Source organism: Aulostomus chinensis, chromosome 3 (assembly GCF_037954235.1).
Source record: "Aulostomus chinensis isolate RoL2024-O1b breed Wild chromosome 3, RoL_Achi_v1.0, whole genome shotgun sequence".
NCBI classification, from domain to species: Eukaryota; Metazoa; Chordata; class Actinopteri; order Syngnathiformes; family Aulostomidae; genus Aulostomus; species Aulostomus chinensis.
The window spans coordinates 20,581,592-20,596,940 of record NC_141322.1 but is presented as its reverse complement, the minus strand read 5'-3'; the positions used below and the strand labels follow the sequence as shown (position 1 = coordinate 20,596,940).

General features: G+C 41.6%; 1 protein-coding gene across 8 annotated transcripts; it reads left to right on the top strand.

Annotated features, from left to right (window-relative positions):
- Nucleotides 1-273: 273 nt before the first annotated feature.
- Nucleotides 274-14,850, top strand: eif4enif1 (eukaryotic translation initiation factor 4E nuclear import factor 1). 8 transcript variants are annotated; one of them, XM_086199477.1, is made up of 20 exons: nt 274-591; nt 1,249-1,406; nt 1,494-1,567; nt 2,680-2,807; nt 2,960-3,234; nt 3,463-3,661; nt 3,820-3,980; nt 4,680-4,818; nt 5,042-5,218; nt 5,850-6,121; nt 6,720-6,800; nt 7,323-7,509; nt 10,445-10,530; nt 10,722-10,858; nt 11,903-11,984; nt 12,062-12,182; nt 12,270-12,359; nt 12,462-12,584; nt 12,759-12,890; nt 13,603-14,849. In XM_086199477.1, exons 2-20 carry the CDS (start codon nt 1,302-1,304, stop codon nt 13,788-13,790), a joined length of 2,757 nt encoding a protein of 918 aa, XP_086055603.1. In that variant the 5' UTR covers nt 274-591; nt 1,249-1,301; the 3' UTR covers nt 13,791-14,849. The 8 variants fall into 8 exon arrangements, with proteins under 8 accessions (XP_086055603.1, XP_086055602.1, XP_086055601.1 ...); XM_086199476.1 differs by having other exon boundaries at nt 12,720-12,890; nt 13,603-14,847; XM_086199475.1 differs by having other exon boundaries at nt 5,850-6,076; nt 6,720-6,767; nt 12,270-12,584; nt 12,720-12,890; nt 13,603-14,848.
- The last annotated feature ends 499 nt before the right edge of the window (nt 14,851-15,349 follow it).

Here is a 15,349-nt window from a genome sequence, read left to right as displayed (position 1 = left end):
CTAAAAGACGGCTATAAACTGTTTTAAAATCAAACATACCCGAAAGCAAGAAGTGGCTGCCCCACTTAATGCCTTTTCAGTATTCTGAAATAAGTGTGAATTGTGGGTATATCATTGTAAAACATGTTTTATTGTCACCATTAACATGTGATAAAATAAAAAAATCTTGATCGTGTTTTAGATGTCAGAATTTTGCAAGTTTGTCGAGCACCAGACGATTTATGATTTTAAAAAGGCGCCGGGGGCACTGTGTAATCTTTTCGAGGACCTTCTTAAAGCGGCGATCAGAGGAAATTTGCTGCTACGACTTAGAAAACATACACAGAGCAGACAATTATTTGACATTGTATCGTATTCGTGTGTATTATTGTTGTGTTTGAACCCTTGTTATTGTGTAAATTTACCCAACTACTGTGTACATTGGCTAAAATCACCGCAACAACTCAGCCGGCTCTAGATTTGGTGGGTGGGCATTATCCCAGTCCCCGGCTAGTTAGCTAGCTAGCTAAAGTGTCTAGCTTAGCTAGCTAGCTAACAAACGTGAACTATACGGCCGTAAGCAACCAGTTCTACACGCAGTCCTCATACTGAGTAAGTAAAATAGTGCTGTTGTTTTGTTTGTTTGTTTTCCAAAGTTACTAACTGGTCAAATATTTGCAGCAATTTACATAGTAAACCAGCCCCAACTGAGGTTTATAGTTAATTGTGTGTGGGATGCTATGTTTGCTAAATCTGAGGTTTACCTCTACTACTTGTCAACGTTGAATTCAAGTGTTTTTTTTTTAAGTCTCTGCAAAGAGAATTGTTTTAAAACTTAATATTATGATGAATTAGGTTTTATTTATCGCTCAGATCAGCCTCGTTTGGATCCTGGAGGCACGCCGTTTCTCAATTAGCTAATTTGTTGCAATTGACATGTCACCGCGCTTGTCAGCAGTCGCTGGCTGCAAGTAATTAACTTGCTAATTGGATAGCAGCGTTTGCTAAATCTACCCTCAAACAGGTAACGTCGACGTGAGATGAAGTTTTACATCAAATATTAACATTTTATTTGGTTCCTGGCATGAATGTTTGACAACGCTACTTAAGTCTCCTATGCATACACCTGTCTGTAGTTAGGTTGACGTTGTTTATTCAGTTAAATACAGATTTTAAAAATTCAACTTTGATCCAGGTCAAGCGTGATCGATGTGGAGTAGCTTTTGTCGCGACTGTCCAACTTAAATGTAGTAACTTTGTTTCCAACAGGAACTGGGTCATTGTTTGGCTAGAAGCTGTTTGATCTGTGTGTGAAATCGGTCATGGAGAGCGATGCTTGCGTTGAACAAAAGAATAGTGAGGCCGCTGTGGTCCAAGCTGTGCGACAACCAGCAGCAACAGCACCAGCACCATACAGATACACCAAGGTGACGAGAGAAAACTGCGATATAATCAATTTATGGCTGCTTATTAAACTTCTTAACACTATCTAACCATGACGCACTGTTATTTAGGAGGAGCTTCTGGGTATAAAAGAACTGCCAATCTCCAATGAAAGACCAGAATGTCTCTCAGAGAAATATGACAGGTAAGAAAATATCTTAGGAATTGAAACAAAACATCCACACCAACTCAATATTAATATCATTTGGGTCAGTAAGGAAACCCCAACTAAATATGTCAAACAAGACATCATGGATGACAAATGTATACCAACACTCTGACAGCATGTGGCTTTACTTGTAATGGCTCTGGATTATACAATGAGTCATAAATATTTAAGCTGAGGACAGTTGAGTTTTGTTGGCAGATGAACCTTAAATATGTTCAGGCTAACAGAGTTTTAAGGGTCTCTGATTAATTTGCACATTGTGGCACATCTGACCTGTGGGCTGCAGCAATGTGTGTCTGTGCCTAGTCGGTGGGGTGTATAACAGTATATTGAGCTTTATCAGTGTATCAAAGCATTGATGATGCTGATGCAGTGTAATAGATGTAAAATCAGAAGGTCCATACCTTGATCTAACATTTGTGGTGCACCTTATTTTGAGATTCCCAGTGTATTTCCACTTTACCTTTTCTGCAGCTTCATTTTCTTCTTTGTAAAAATTGATAGATTGTTCCTTTGATTTTCTGTTCACGATTTCATTTTTTTTTTTTAAACCAAGTTTTAGCTGAGTTGATGGTTAGAATTTACCAGGAGAGGAGGAAGAAATCAAAACTGTTAAGAGAGAGGCTATTCTTGGTGCTGCTTTTGACCCATGATTTAAAAAAAAAAAAAAAAAAAAAAAAATTCCTGCTTCCATAATGGACATTAATTGAGAAGGTGGTCCTTCAATATGGCCCAGGTCACATCTGTGTTCTCATCGCCAAAAAGACAGTCACCATATGTGTTCCAGACCACATCAGAATGTTGTCTGACTGATTGGATCTTAATGCATCATGCATTCATCCCCCCCCCCCCCCATTCACCCATCTACACACACAATCATACACCAATGGTCAAGGCTGCCATGCCACACTCATTAGAAGCTATTACTGGCTCATTATTAAGTTTAAGGACGCTTATACGATCTCCGGGTGAAGCAAAGCTACTTTACCTCTGCTACCTATGAGCCATGACATCGGCAAGCACTGCAGAGTTAAAGTGGTTAAAGATTTCCTCAATTATGGGTTTATTTATTTTATATTTTGTTTCAGTGATGGTGTCTGGGACCCTGAGAAGTGGCATGCCTCACTATATCCCACTTCAGGGCGCAACTCTCCAGTGGAAGGTTTTAAAAAGGACTATGTGGATGATAGAGTTCCATTGAAACGAAGAATCCAAGGTAAACTTATTATTTTGGAATTAATGTGAATGGGGTTGTTTCTTCTCTTCCAATCAGTTGGGTTTATAAACTTTCAGAGCAGCACAATGAGACTGTTGCTATGGCACTTTACTCTTAATATGAACTGAGCCCGTTTTCTACACTGGATTCAGATCCACGGGAGCGGTTAAAGGAGGATGATCTGGATGTCATATTGAGCCCACAGCGACGCAGCTTTGGAGGTGGATGTCAAGGCAATGCTGCTCCCATACTCAACACCTGTCGTCCAATCAGCCCTCTAGAAAATAAGGAGAACGAGTCTCTCCGTTTAGGAGGGTCACGCAGAATTGGCAGCGGCCGCATTATTGCTGCTCGAGCCTTTGAAAGAGAAGCACGTGTGGAGAAGGAGAGGGAACGAGAGAGAGACTTTAAGGATAAACGATTCAGGGTTGGTTCTAACTGCTTTTATTCCGTCTGTTTTCTCGTCGATCATACTGTATAACATTGAGGAGATTGCCATGTTTTTTCTACACTAATGTAAAATGTGCATATGTTCTTGTTTTCTGTGTAGGTCAATTACATTTTTAAGGATAAAACTAGCTTAAAGTCTTAGCATTTGAAGAGCTTTTCTTGCACCCACAGAAGCACTGATGTTGACTTGCTTTCTTATTTACAGAGGGATTTTGGAGACAAACGTGTGTTTAGTGAAAGGAGAAGGAATGATTCGTTTGTAGAAGAGGAGCCAGAATGGTTTTCTGGGGGTCCCACCAGCCAGTCTGAGACAATTGAACTCATTGGATTTGATGACAAAATCCTGGAGGATGATAAGCGCAGGTCAAGGCGGTCCAGGAAGAGGACAGAGTCCGTGAAAGAAGGCATGTAAAGACTTAAAGCTTCCAAAAGCTTGCAGCTTATAACCTTTTAGCTGTTTATTGATTTAATAAACTACATTTTTATTGGATAGCTAGTTTAGGGAAACTGTCATGCTGCATATAATTAGGTTTTTTGCTAATACGTCAATTATGTGCAACAGTGGAATGTAATGGCGGACAGGCCGAAGAGCAGGATGTGGGTTTGCGGGCTACAGCTGATCAGGAAGTCCCCCATCCTGACGTGCTGCCGGAGCAGTCGACCGGGGACTTTGACTTTAATGAATTCTTCAACCTTGAGAAGACCATGCCAGGACTGGCATCTGTAAGTAAAGGGATACACTGGGTGCTTTGGGGGGGGGGGGTGTTGAATAAATGTCACAAATCGGGTGCCAATCATAACTCTGAAAACACTTTCATATTTTAAGCTTCACAGTAGAGGTTTTCTCCAACCCAGACATGGGTCATCACATGGGGCATCGTGACAGTATACTTACTGAACAGTTGCGGCACTGTTCTGACCCGAAAGAATGGTCTGGGCCTGTTCATAATAAACAGGCCTTTTTTTTAATATAAGTACGGAAGTTTGCAGATACTAAATGTCAGTGTTGGATTCCCTCTGCTGCACTGGCTTGATCTTGCTCTGTGGTGGTGGTTTTGTCACTGAATGGGCACTCTTTTGCATGTCTCTATGGGAAAAAAAAAAATCATCTTCATTTCAAATTTATGCCCATCATTGTATACCTTAAACTTGAACAGTAGTTGAGGAACTATCCTTTCAACTAAAGGAGAAGGTTGTGTACCTGTTGCTTTATGCTGTTTAAATTGAGTCCAACTAGCAGTGTACTCAGTGACACTGCCCTCAGTCTTCTAGCACATTTGGTGCTAAGTCCATGGAAGCCCTCTGAATGTAAGTGCCACCTTTTGTCCTCACACCCGGTCTGTTTTTTTTTTTTTTTTTTTTTTTTTTTAGCAGGGGGGCAGGTTCCCACTCTGTGTTCACACTCTTATTTTTGTCTTTCAGATGATAGAGGATGTTTTGGGGGAGGGCTCTGTCTCAGCAAGCCGCTTCAGTCAGTGGTTTTCTAGCAACTTGAGCCCTTCCGGCAGCCGGTCCAGCAGTCTGAGGTCAACTCCCCATGAGGAGCTGGAAAAACTAGCAGGTACATGACTTTATTTTCTCAATAGTGCCACATTTTCCCTTAAGCAGCAACATGACTTGAAGTCAGGCAGTTTTTTGGCAATCATTGGTGTATAAAACAAGTTGAACATCTGCAAATTGAAATATTTGGATACCTGAGTAAAATAGGTGTGTTTGTTTGTTTTAGACCAGTCTCAATTTCTGCATGAAATTTTATGTGTTTGGCTGTTTTTGCTTATTTATAGGCCTTGAACCACTCTGCACATCCCCAAGCCAAGGACCTGTCCCATATTTCACACCTATTCAGTCATCAGAGTGCAAAGAGAAGGTAGACATCTTGGAACTGCTGCACAAGGCCAAAATAGACCTGAAGCCTCTTCTTTCCACCCTGTCGGTCAACAAGGCTCGGCTACGGGAAAGCAGTGAGTGTCAGTTCATACATGTCACTGTTGAGTGATGGGGAAAAAATGGGTAGTTGAATGTACGCTAGAGAAATGGTTCATGTAGGTGAGTTATTGAGTTTGACCATTTGTAGCATGATATATTTAATTTCTAGACATGGAGATGACCGCCAATTTTCTGAGAAATCATTTATTAAACACAAGTCCCTCACAGATACAGTATGGGTACACCTGCATGTTTTTAAGCTAGAGGATTTTTTTTTTAGTCTGTTCCATACATCTTCATCCAGACATGACAGGAGGGACACTAACCTCAAAGGATGAGTGTTTGAAAAGCATGAAGCTCTGGCCTGATCTCGATTGATGGGGGCCTTTTTTTTTTCAGTCTATATTAAACTCAGTGAATCAATCAGATGAAACTTGAGTTACTGTTGGCAATCTGTACAGCCTCAGTTAAGGCTGTGATCCTCTTTTATGGTCCCTCCTGATGTGGCCATGTCGGCTAGGCTTTTGCAGTCAGGCCCTGCAACTTGGGGTTTCCTTCTTTTTAATCCTATTCTGCAAACAAATCATTCTAATTGAAAAGAGCATAATTTAACACAGATGGATGGATAGTGTTTTTTTGGTCTAATCATTACAATTTGGATCCTAGCCAACTCTGGAGCAGTTCTGTCTCTGGAGGAAGTGGAGGGAGAAATGAAGGGGATGAAACTGGACTCACAACCACCAGGGGAGAAGGTGGCGCCTCCACAGAGGGGGAATGGGACACCCTTCATGGCAGAGCATTTAGAGGAGGCATTAACTGGTGGCTCCAGTGCCCGTCCACGATTACGCGACACAGACATGTCTGCTTTTAATAAACTGGTCAGCAGCATGAAGGCAAGTGGAACTCTGCCAACTCACCCCAAAACCAACACAAACAATGTAAGTATTTATTTCTGACTATTTATGTTGCCCCTGGCTTACACTGGATAAGTAACAGCATTGTGCATGCTATCATGGAACAGGTAATCTGTCCTGCATGATGTTGACATGTTCACTGGAGGTAACCTAGATAGATTTTTGAATTATGAAGCGATGGGCATAAATTTGCTTCCAAACCATGCCTTTTTCATCGTTCAAATTTCCCTGAGTGTCCTTTATGCAAGTCAGTTTTTAGACTGATTGTATTCTTGTATGTGTGGTGTTGTTTTTCATTGTATTGCATGTATGCCTAAAGGAAATGACACTGAAGTGCATTAAACCATAATTATAAATGACTTGCACAAGGTACATTTGGCTTTGGATTCTTGAATGAATTCATCTCAGTGGGCTTTGCAGGTTGAGGATGTTTCAATGAAGTCTGTGTTTCATGCCCAAATTTAGTGTCACCATTTGAAATCCAGTATTCATTCCCATTTGTTTTGATACACGTACACAAGCTTCACATTGCAAAATGCTCATTGGGATGGGTTTTTATCAGGAAAGGTAGCTTTTGGCTGCTTTGCATTTTCCACACAAATCCCCTTTCCTTTCTGTGTAGCTGCAGCAACCCTCAGACCCAGGTGTGGCAACGCACTCCGAAGCTCAGGTACCTGCTCAACAGCAGAAAAACATATTCCAGGTGTGTTTTAACTAAGTATGATGATTTAGGATTCAGCAGAAACCTATGCCAACGTTCCCAAATCTGATCTTAATGTAAAATGATGTTTCTGTTCAAATCAACTTCTCTCCTTGCTGGGTTCTTGAATCTATATGAAATTGGACAGGGCCACAGAGAGTTGCCATATACAGAACATAACATGGCCTGATGACAAGTATTATTTCTTTATTTAGAAATTTTATACAAAATGACGCTTCAGCCCATCAATCTTTTTTGAGTTAAAAACAAAGCGCCACGCGGTCGTAATGTCAATGTTGACATTGTTGTCGAAGTTACAAAATAGAAGTAACTGTTGTATCCATGACTGTAGATCTGTTTAGGAACATTGTTTGGTTCCAAGTTGGCGCAATACCAGAGTGAACCTTTATGGTGGGGAAATTACTCCATCCTGAATTTTATGAGCAACAGTTTTGCACTTTAACTGCCAGACTAGTAACATTATGCATGTTGGGACTTAGTGGTAAATATCTGTATGTATTTTAGGAGCTCTTGGGAAGGCCCGCTCGCAGTGCCTCCCCAGCACTACTTGGCAATCTTTTAGCCAGTTCTGAAGGTCCAACAACATCTGCCCCACTACATGGCCTACTACACAAAGGCCCCTCACCGCCTCTCTTCCCACAGAGGGCACCCTCACCTGACTACTTCAACAGTCGGTTGCAGCATTCAGCAGGTAACATCATTGAAATTCATTTTGAAACTGTCAGTTTGTTGGTAAAACTGTAAATCGTCCCATCAGATAACATGGGGAATGTATTGATCATTTCTTTGATCAATAAGCAGGCCCAAAGTTAAGTTTAGATATCATTTGCCATTTGTTTTCCCTCCATTTTAAGAATTAAATGACAAAATGTGCACTGTGCTTGCATGTTCATAAGAGCGACTCATCTGGATGAGACACTTTGGGTGAACTCACACTTGACCTGGTTTTCCTTTACTGTGCTGAAGCACGCTTATCCCTCCTGTTTTCCCCTGCTGGCCTACACTCGCAAAGCTTGGACTTGAGCACACTACATCATCACAAACCTTTGCAAGCCTGATATGTGGTCTTGACTCACATGGGTCAGGGTTTATATTTCGAGTTACAGGAGCGGGATGGGAATAATATTGCAGGTGCACAGGATGGAATGAGAGTGAAAATCCAGGTTCACACACTGTATGAGACATTTTGCACTCCAAGCTTTAGATTTGGAACTTGGCTACAACAAGCAGGTGAGACTAGCCGCGCACAAAAATATTCCCAAGCCTTCGCGTTGCAACATTGCTCATCATAGCTGTTCATTTTTATTTTTTTTTCAATCTGCAAGTGTTGGTTCCCTCGTATGTACTGCTGAAAAACACCTTACTGACCACGTTCACCTGTTTGTGCCTGTGCAACTGTAAACATACTTGGATGCAGTATGGTGTGTTCACACCAGAGGTCGACCGATATGGGTTTTTCTAAAGCCGATGCCGATACCGATATTTAGAAGTCAGTCAGCCGATGGCCGATATGAGCTGCCGATTTTTTTTGGGCCGATTTTTAGGGCTGATATGCTATCGTATTGTCCTTAATTGGCATGCTAAAATATCATACTAATAAGAGGACGCACACTTATAAACTTAACACGATTTATTGAAAATTGAACATTAAAAAAAATAAACATATGAAATACCGGTAAATATAAAATAAATAAATCCCAAATAAATACCAACTCTCCTAAATATTCAGTATATAACCAACATAGGAATAAATATGAATTAAAAAAATATATTAGTGCTGCAAACACACTTGTAACAAAGGAACATGACAAAAGCAGTTAAACTTAAAACTTGTTTGCATTATTTCACAGTCACATTTTGGCATGTTTTATGCTTCTCAATACTGCCAGTTTAAGAAACGCAGGTTGTCATGAAAGAAGGGAAAGAGGGGTGAAATACGGTAGTTTCCCGGCCAAAACGGGAGTCTTGACAGCTATGAGCTAGCAACGTTTCATTTTGAGCAGAAAATGCTATTTGTTTTTACTTTCGCTAAATGAAGCAACAGATTACAACTTATAATGAGAGCAAATATATGACTTTAGGACATTGGAATATAAGAATTGAAGCCTTACCTGTTGGCCCTCTGGTTCTGAATGAACAGCGCTGCGCCGGGTCTTAAATAGCTGCCCGCAGATGTGCCTGACTGAAAATCGGCGCGACCAAATTAAATAATCGGCCGATGCCGATTTACTAAAAAATAGCAAAAATCGACCGATTTAATCGGCCGGCCGATCGATCGGTCGACCATTAGTTCACACTAGAACCGTAAGATTTTGTATTCTCTCAAATTTGGTGTTCTGTACAACACCACTTATATTTTCCACATGTTTGTAACACATTTCAATACCAAAATGCAGGTTGCTAGGGTTTTAGTACAGTTTCTGGAAACTCAGGCCATCCCTCTTCTCCAGTGGCACCTCCTATTCACCGAACGTGTCCCTGGTTGACTCTCAGATGAAGCGTCAGTGTGTTTCTGTAAATATCTGACGAGTAACATTTGACAAGTTTCAAACAGTAAATTAATTCATTGAAGGTCAAGGAAATGTATTGCATAGCGAAATGCAAATGGTTAAACACAAATGGAAAGAACTCTGACCCCTTTCATGTCTCATTGACAAAAACTTGGAGATTTTCTTTAGTTCAGTCTGTTTGGGTTTTTTTTTTTTTTCAAATTGTTTTTACGCCCATACATTATTTGGCTAATATTTTTTAAACTGGAAGTACATGAGATGGTTACCACATTTTCTGCACTATAAGGTGCATCGGATTATAAGGCGCACCTTCATTGAATGGCCTATTTTAAAACTGTTTTCATATATAGAGAGCACCACATTATAAGGCGGATAGAATAGAAACTACTGTAGTGGCTGGGGTTGCGTTATGCATCCACTAGATGGAGCTGCGGGAAAGGGAATGTCAACAAAACAGTCAGCTAAGTCAGTCAAACTTAATTAATAGAATACAAACCAGCGTTCTGAAAACTCTGTTCGCTCCCAAAACAAGTTAGTGCATTCACAATACGGTACCGTACGTACCGGTAGCTGCGTGACTGATAGCCTTGAGTTTGAACTCTGCGTCGTAAGCGTGTCTCTTGAAAGGTGCCATTTTGGGGTCTTTATACACACAAGTGATGTGGGACTGGATTTCCCCTTTACCGTTTTTACCGCTGTTACTTCGGCGACGCCCCTTGACTACGGTAGCCATAATTAACCAATATTGATCCATATATAAGGCGCATCGGATTATAAGGCGCACTGTTGGTTTTTGAGAAAATTAAAGGCTTTCAGGTGCGCCTTATAGTGCGGAAAATATGGTATATTAAATACTAAAGGGGAATTATTATGCTTTTGCCTTTTCTAACCTATAAATGTTACTATAATGTCAGATCTTCATGTTAAACAATGCCAAAGCATAATTTTTGATGTGACGATAATTTGAAATGTTCCGGGGGGGGGGGGGGTGTTGTCTCCCTATTCTCTTACCACAATGAAATTCAGAATATTTTTTTTGTAAGATGAATTTGATCACCGTGTGTGTGTGTGTGTGTGTGTGTGTGTGTGTGTGTGTTCTCACCATCCTACCTCAAGGCTTTCCTGTTGGTCCTCAGCCCATGCTGGCTGAACAGTTTGATGTCCACAGGTCCATCAGCCCTGGATCGGTTGCACAGCAGCAGGTAATATATGACACGTTTAAGATTTGTCTTTATTGAAACAAGAATGGAACCTTTTTATTTTTGCCCTGTGTGACTTGCATGTTTAAAAAGGGCAGATTTGTCCATGTTGTGTTAACCCGATTTGTGTTTTCTTGTATTTTGTATAAGTGGTCTGAAGACTCAAGTTCTCATTTGCTCTGTATCTTGTCCAGATGAGGGCACTCTCCATGCCAATGAATCGGGCAGATCTGGAAGCCCTGGCATTCCAGCAGGATCTTGCCCTACACGCCCACCACCCATTCCAGTCAGGCTACAACAAGCTCGCACAGGACAAATCTTTCCGAAATCGGTTAGTGTTTCTATAACCTACTCAAACTCTTACATTAATAACTGTCAACATGATACCTCTTATCTTCATATCCTATGAGGACTGCATTTATGCAGAGCCTTTTTGTTTTGCTTGTTTTTAAAAGCTGGGATATGAAAATGTAGTTTTGTGTGCTAAGTAGTGTTGTCACGATACTGGATTTCACACTTCAATACATTATTTTGAAAATAATGATGTTTGATTTTCAATACTATGCAACCACTCAGAATTTAGTGCAAAAATGGTTTTTATTTAAAGAAAAATAGTGCTTGCTAACAAGACAACACATTAAAATAAACACTGATAGATGTGATAACACTAGGCAACACATACTTCAAGTTATACTGTTGCCAACCTCTTTGAATTCCTTATACAGGTCCGGGTGTCTGTCTTGAAAGTGCTTTGCTAAATTTGTCGTGTTCTCTCCTTTTGTCAGCACAGTTCTGTTGCATCTCTTGCATATTGACTTGCTACTGTCCTTTGGCTTTCCTTGTTCATCCGACTCAAATCCAAAGAACCTCCAAACAGCGCTTCTGGTTTATTTATTAAAACTGGTTGTGAAGGTCCTGCAGATGCCATCTCATGGCAGCTTACACACGTAGAGCAATGACACGAAAAAAATACAGCCAGCGGTGTTTGTGTGAGCGTCTCTGTCTATGAGGCAGGAGGGGAGGGGCTGCTGCACGATGGCTCGCTCCCCAGGGCAGCGCTCTCTGTTTTTGTGTGTGCGTGTGTTGGCGGCGCATGTGTAAACCAAGGAGGCAGGTAGAGTATCGATACTATGGAAAAGTCATTTTGGACCATTGTTATTTTTGTTTTTTTCCCCGATATTTAATGGATAAATTGATATTTTTAACACTTGTGCCAAGCATACACTGCAACTGCTGATAATAGTTGCTCGCTGACTGTATCAGTAAATGTGTCATTAAAGTCATGAATAAAGGCCAGCTGTACATGTCATGGTCCTCAATGAGCACACCAATTGGAAGTGTTTGCTAGTTCACTAGTGATGTTTGTGATGCACAGACCCCAGCGTGTGAATCGCTCTCCTGGTCCAGGCCCCCTCACTACTGGAAGAAACTCTCCAGTCAATGCTGTCACCAGCATGGTGAGTACAACAAGGCATTGTCGCTCTTCCTCAGAGAGGAAGACATGGTCTTAAACATGGTGGTTTTCTTCCACTAGCTGTCTCCATCATTTACTCCCACATCGGTGATCCGAAAAATGTACGCAACGAAAGAGAAAAGCAAGGATGACCAGAGTCGATCAGAGACCAAGGAGGAGGGAGCAGCTCACAGTCAAGATGGTACGCAGCCTTGATCAGCCCCAAGTGTATCGAACAGTAACGTCAACACTGAAATGTAAATTTGATTTGCGTCTTTTGTGTTTACAGGAAACAGCTCCCCAAATCTATACCTGGAATCAATGGATGGGAGTGCTGCCCAGTCTGGGGGAGTGAAGGCCGGTTCTCAGGCCTTACCAGGCAAGGACCAGGAGCACCTCAGGCCAGCCTCTGCTGGACATCATGCACCCAGCATGGGACCTCCAGGACCATCCTCATCTTTCTCTCGTCCCATCTACCCAGTACCGCTGCTATCCCACGTACCAGTGGTGCGCCCTCCTCCTCAGCTTCACCCTAACATGGTTCAGCGAATGCTGGCGCAGGGCATCCAACCCCAGCAGATTGGACCTGCTCTTGTCCAAGCAGGTGTGTGTTTGGAAATTCCGTCACATTCTCATGTCTTTTAAACTCTGTCATAAATGTCAAGATTTTTTTCTAATATGCCTTATTTTAAGTCTCTGACTTGCAACTCAAAGGAATTTTGGATTTTATAATTGACAGGTATATTTCCACCCCATGTTGATCTCGCACAACTTCAAGGTTTACCCCCTGCCCTTCTCGGACAACCGCTGTACCCTCTAAGTGCAACAGGGCATCCACTTCTACCTCCCAGAGCCAATACTCCGATGCAGCTAGCAGTGATGCAGCAACAACTTCAGCAGCAGAGACCTGGTGAGTTGTGGCACATTGTGGACGTGTGGTAGCCCCCCTCACATTTTTTGGATTAGCTGAAAGTTTACAGCTTTCTAAGTGTAGTCATGTAAGGTCCTGTGTCTGCATAGCATTTTTATTTTATAGTTGAAAGGCAGTGTTGGTGCAAAAGGCACAGAGATGATGCACCAGAAAAATCACTGTGCATAGGTGTCATGTTCTTGTGACATCATCTTTAGATGGCCCCTTTTTTGGGGGGGGTTATCATCCATTTGTTGCATTTATGTTTTCCCCTGCTGTCTCTGGCCAGTCAGACATCTATCGAGGAAGGATGACGTATGCATGATATGATCAGTTTGCCACATACAGTTGAATGAATACAGCGAATGAATGTTATCTGTTCATGTGCTGGCTTTCCTTTCTCCTTTGGTAGTTGGTTTCTTTTACACACTTTTTTTGAGAAACTGGCAAAACCTGAATAAGCTTTTTACCAATCACGTCAGTCACCAGTAAAGTGAGTGATGACACCAGCTCCTCTCAAAGTCACATTTTCAAAGGCTTAACTCTGAAGATGGATGCTGGCTGCCGTGTATTTTCTCCAGGTGGCTATTTAACACTGTCGTCAACTGAAAATACAACATATTGACCCAGGACCCTGAGGCACAGATACGACACAGATATGAGAAGTTATCTCTAGGCACATGGTTTCAACTTCATTTGTTTCATTCTCCAGTACATCCAAGCATCCCAGGCCCCCAGTCTCAGAGCCAAGGGCCCCATCGGACAAATGGCTCCCAGCGACATGGTGGGAGCCCCCCTCTGGGCCTCGCCAAGTGGTTTGGATCAGACGTGCTAGAGCAGCCACTCCCCTCCATGCCTGCCAAGGTCATAAGTGTAGATGAGTTGGAGTTCCGGCCATAAGAAAACATAACACTGGTGGATTGCAAGACTTTTTTTTTTTTTTTTCTATCTCCCCCTGATTATTACTGTTATAATGTGAACTTTAATTTGAAGATGGTGCACAGACCTGGACGGTAACAATTGGTCTTAAACCTTGACGTCACTGCTTTTGAAGAAGCTGATCAGCAGAAAATTGAAGACAAGTGACAGATTGTTGTTGCAGCGGAGTGACTTTTTTTGGTTTTTTTTTTTTTTGTATTAGATTTCTCGCAGTGAATTTGGAAGTAAATTATGTATATGCCCAATTGTACAGACCATGGGAAAGAATCTTATTCCCCCTGTATATAGCTGTGGTTTCTTTTTCTTGGTATGGGGGAGGTGAAACGTGTCCTGCAGTTTGAATGCTGCGAGAGATAATGTCACCAGGAGCTTGTAGCATTCTTTTGTCTTGTCCACCTCAGTTTTCCGCCTGAACTGCTCTGAGACAGGGCTGCTGCTGCTGCTGCTGGTGAGAAATGGTGAGTAACTTAAATGGATGCTCAGCCCTTCCTGGTGGCATGGCTGGTGGCTCTTTCAGTAGATGTTACAGGCTGGAGCATTTCAAGACCAATCCAGGAAATGCAGCTGGTTGTGCCTTTCTGTACTTTTTTTTTTTTTTTTTTTCCCCTCTTCCTTAAAACTGTATCCTCTCCCATCCAACCTGTCACTAGGGGGGGCAGTACTCACATTGATGTTTCTGAGGGTGGTTGGGATTCAGTTTGTTTATGTGCGATTAAGTTATAAAGAGCACAGATAGAATTAATAAATAAAATCTTGAGTAAAACAGTTTGCTTTTTTATGTATTCTGAATGCCTACCGTTTAATATTAGTTCTGAACATTGTACCCCGCTACAAGTCAGTTGAACTGCCGTAAATGTAACGAAACCAGCAATGTGCGCATCCAGAGATGATTGGTCAGATTTCATGGCGTATTGGGGGCTTTTCTAAACACACTTGCTGGAATGACATGTGACAGGGATCAGTTATATTTCAGGGATATTACTAACATACTGACTTTGACCCTTTTCAAATTACTCTCTTGGAATTAATCTAACGGCGCTCAGACCTCCATCGAGATGCAATGTAATATATTTCCTGAAAAAGTAATGGGTTCCTCCATTCAGTATCCTGAAAAATTGGCTTGGTAGATTCTGAAATAATCCTCCTTCCAGAAAGCATAATCTACTTGGCAAGAGGTACAAATACAACCACTGATGACTTGCACTCATTTATGTGAAACTCAGCAACAGTGTTTGTGCTGCTTCAAACATTAAATTTCATCTGCATTTAAAATAAAGTGAGCACATTGTCATCATGAAATATAATTTTCCAACCAGGGGCTGTTGAACGTCTGCTTCTGGCAGTTGTACTGGCATTGGAAAGAGACAAGTTGGTATGTTAATGTGCAGTAGTCCATTAGATCCCAGATGTTGTCTTTCCACTGACTTGGTGCTAACTCTGTTTCTCCACAAGACAAATGATACACAGGCATGCCTGAGTGGCTGATACCCTGCTGAAGTGATATGGATTTAATTTTTCTG

What these genes read in the sequence shown, in the direction of transcription:
- eif4enif1 (XM_086199470.1), top strand. Translation starts at nt 1,302, where the DNA reads ATGGAGAGCGATGCTTGCGTTGAACAAAAGAATAGTGAGGCCGCTGTG. An exon ending in TTAAGGATAAACGATTCAGG is followed by an intron (nt 3,235 to 3,462) that starts GTTGGTTCTAAC and finishes TCTTATTTACAG; the next exon opens with AGGGATTTTGGAGACAAACG. An exon ending in GATCGGTTGCACAGCAGCAG is followed by an intron (nt 10,531 to 10,721) that starts GTAATATATGAC and finishes TATCTTGTCCAG; the next exon opens with ATGAGGGCACTCTCCATGCC.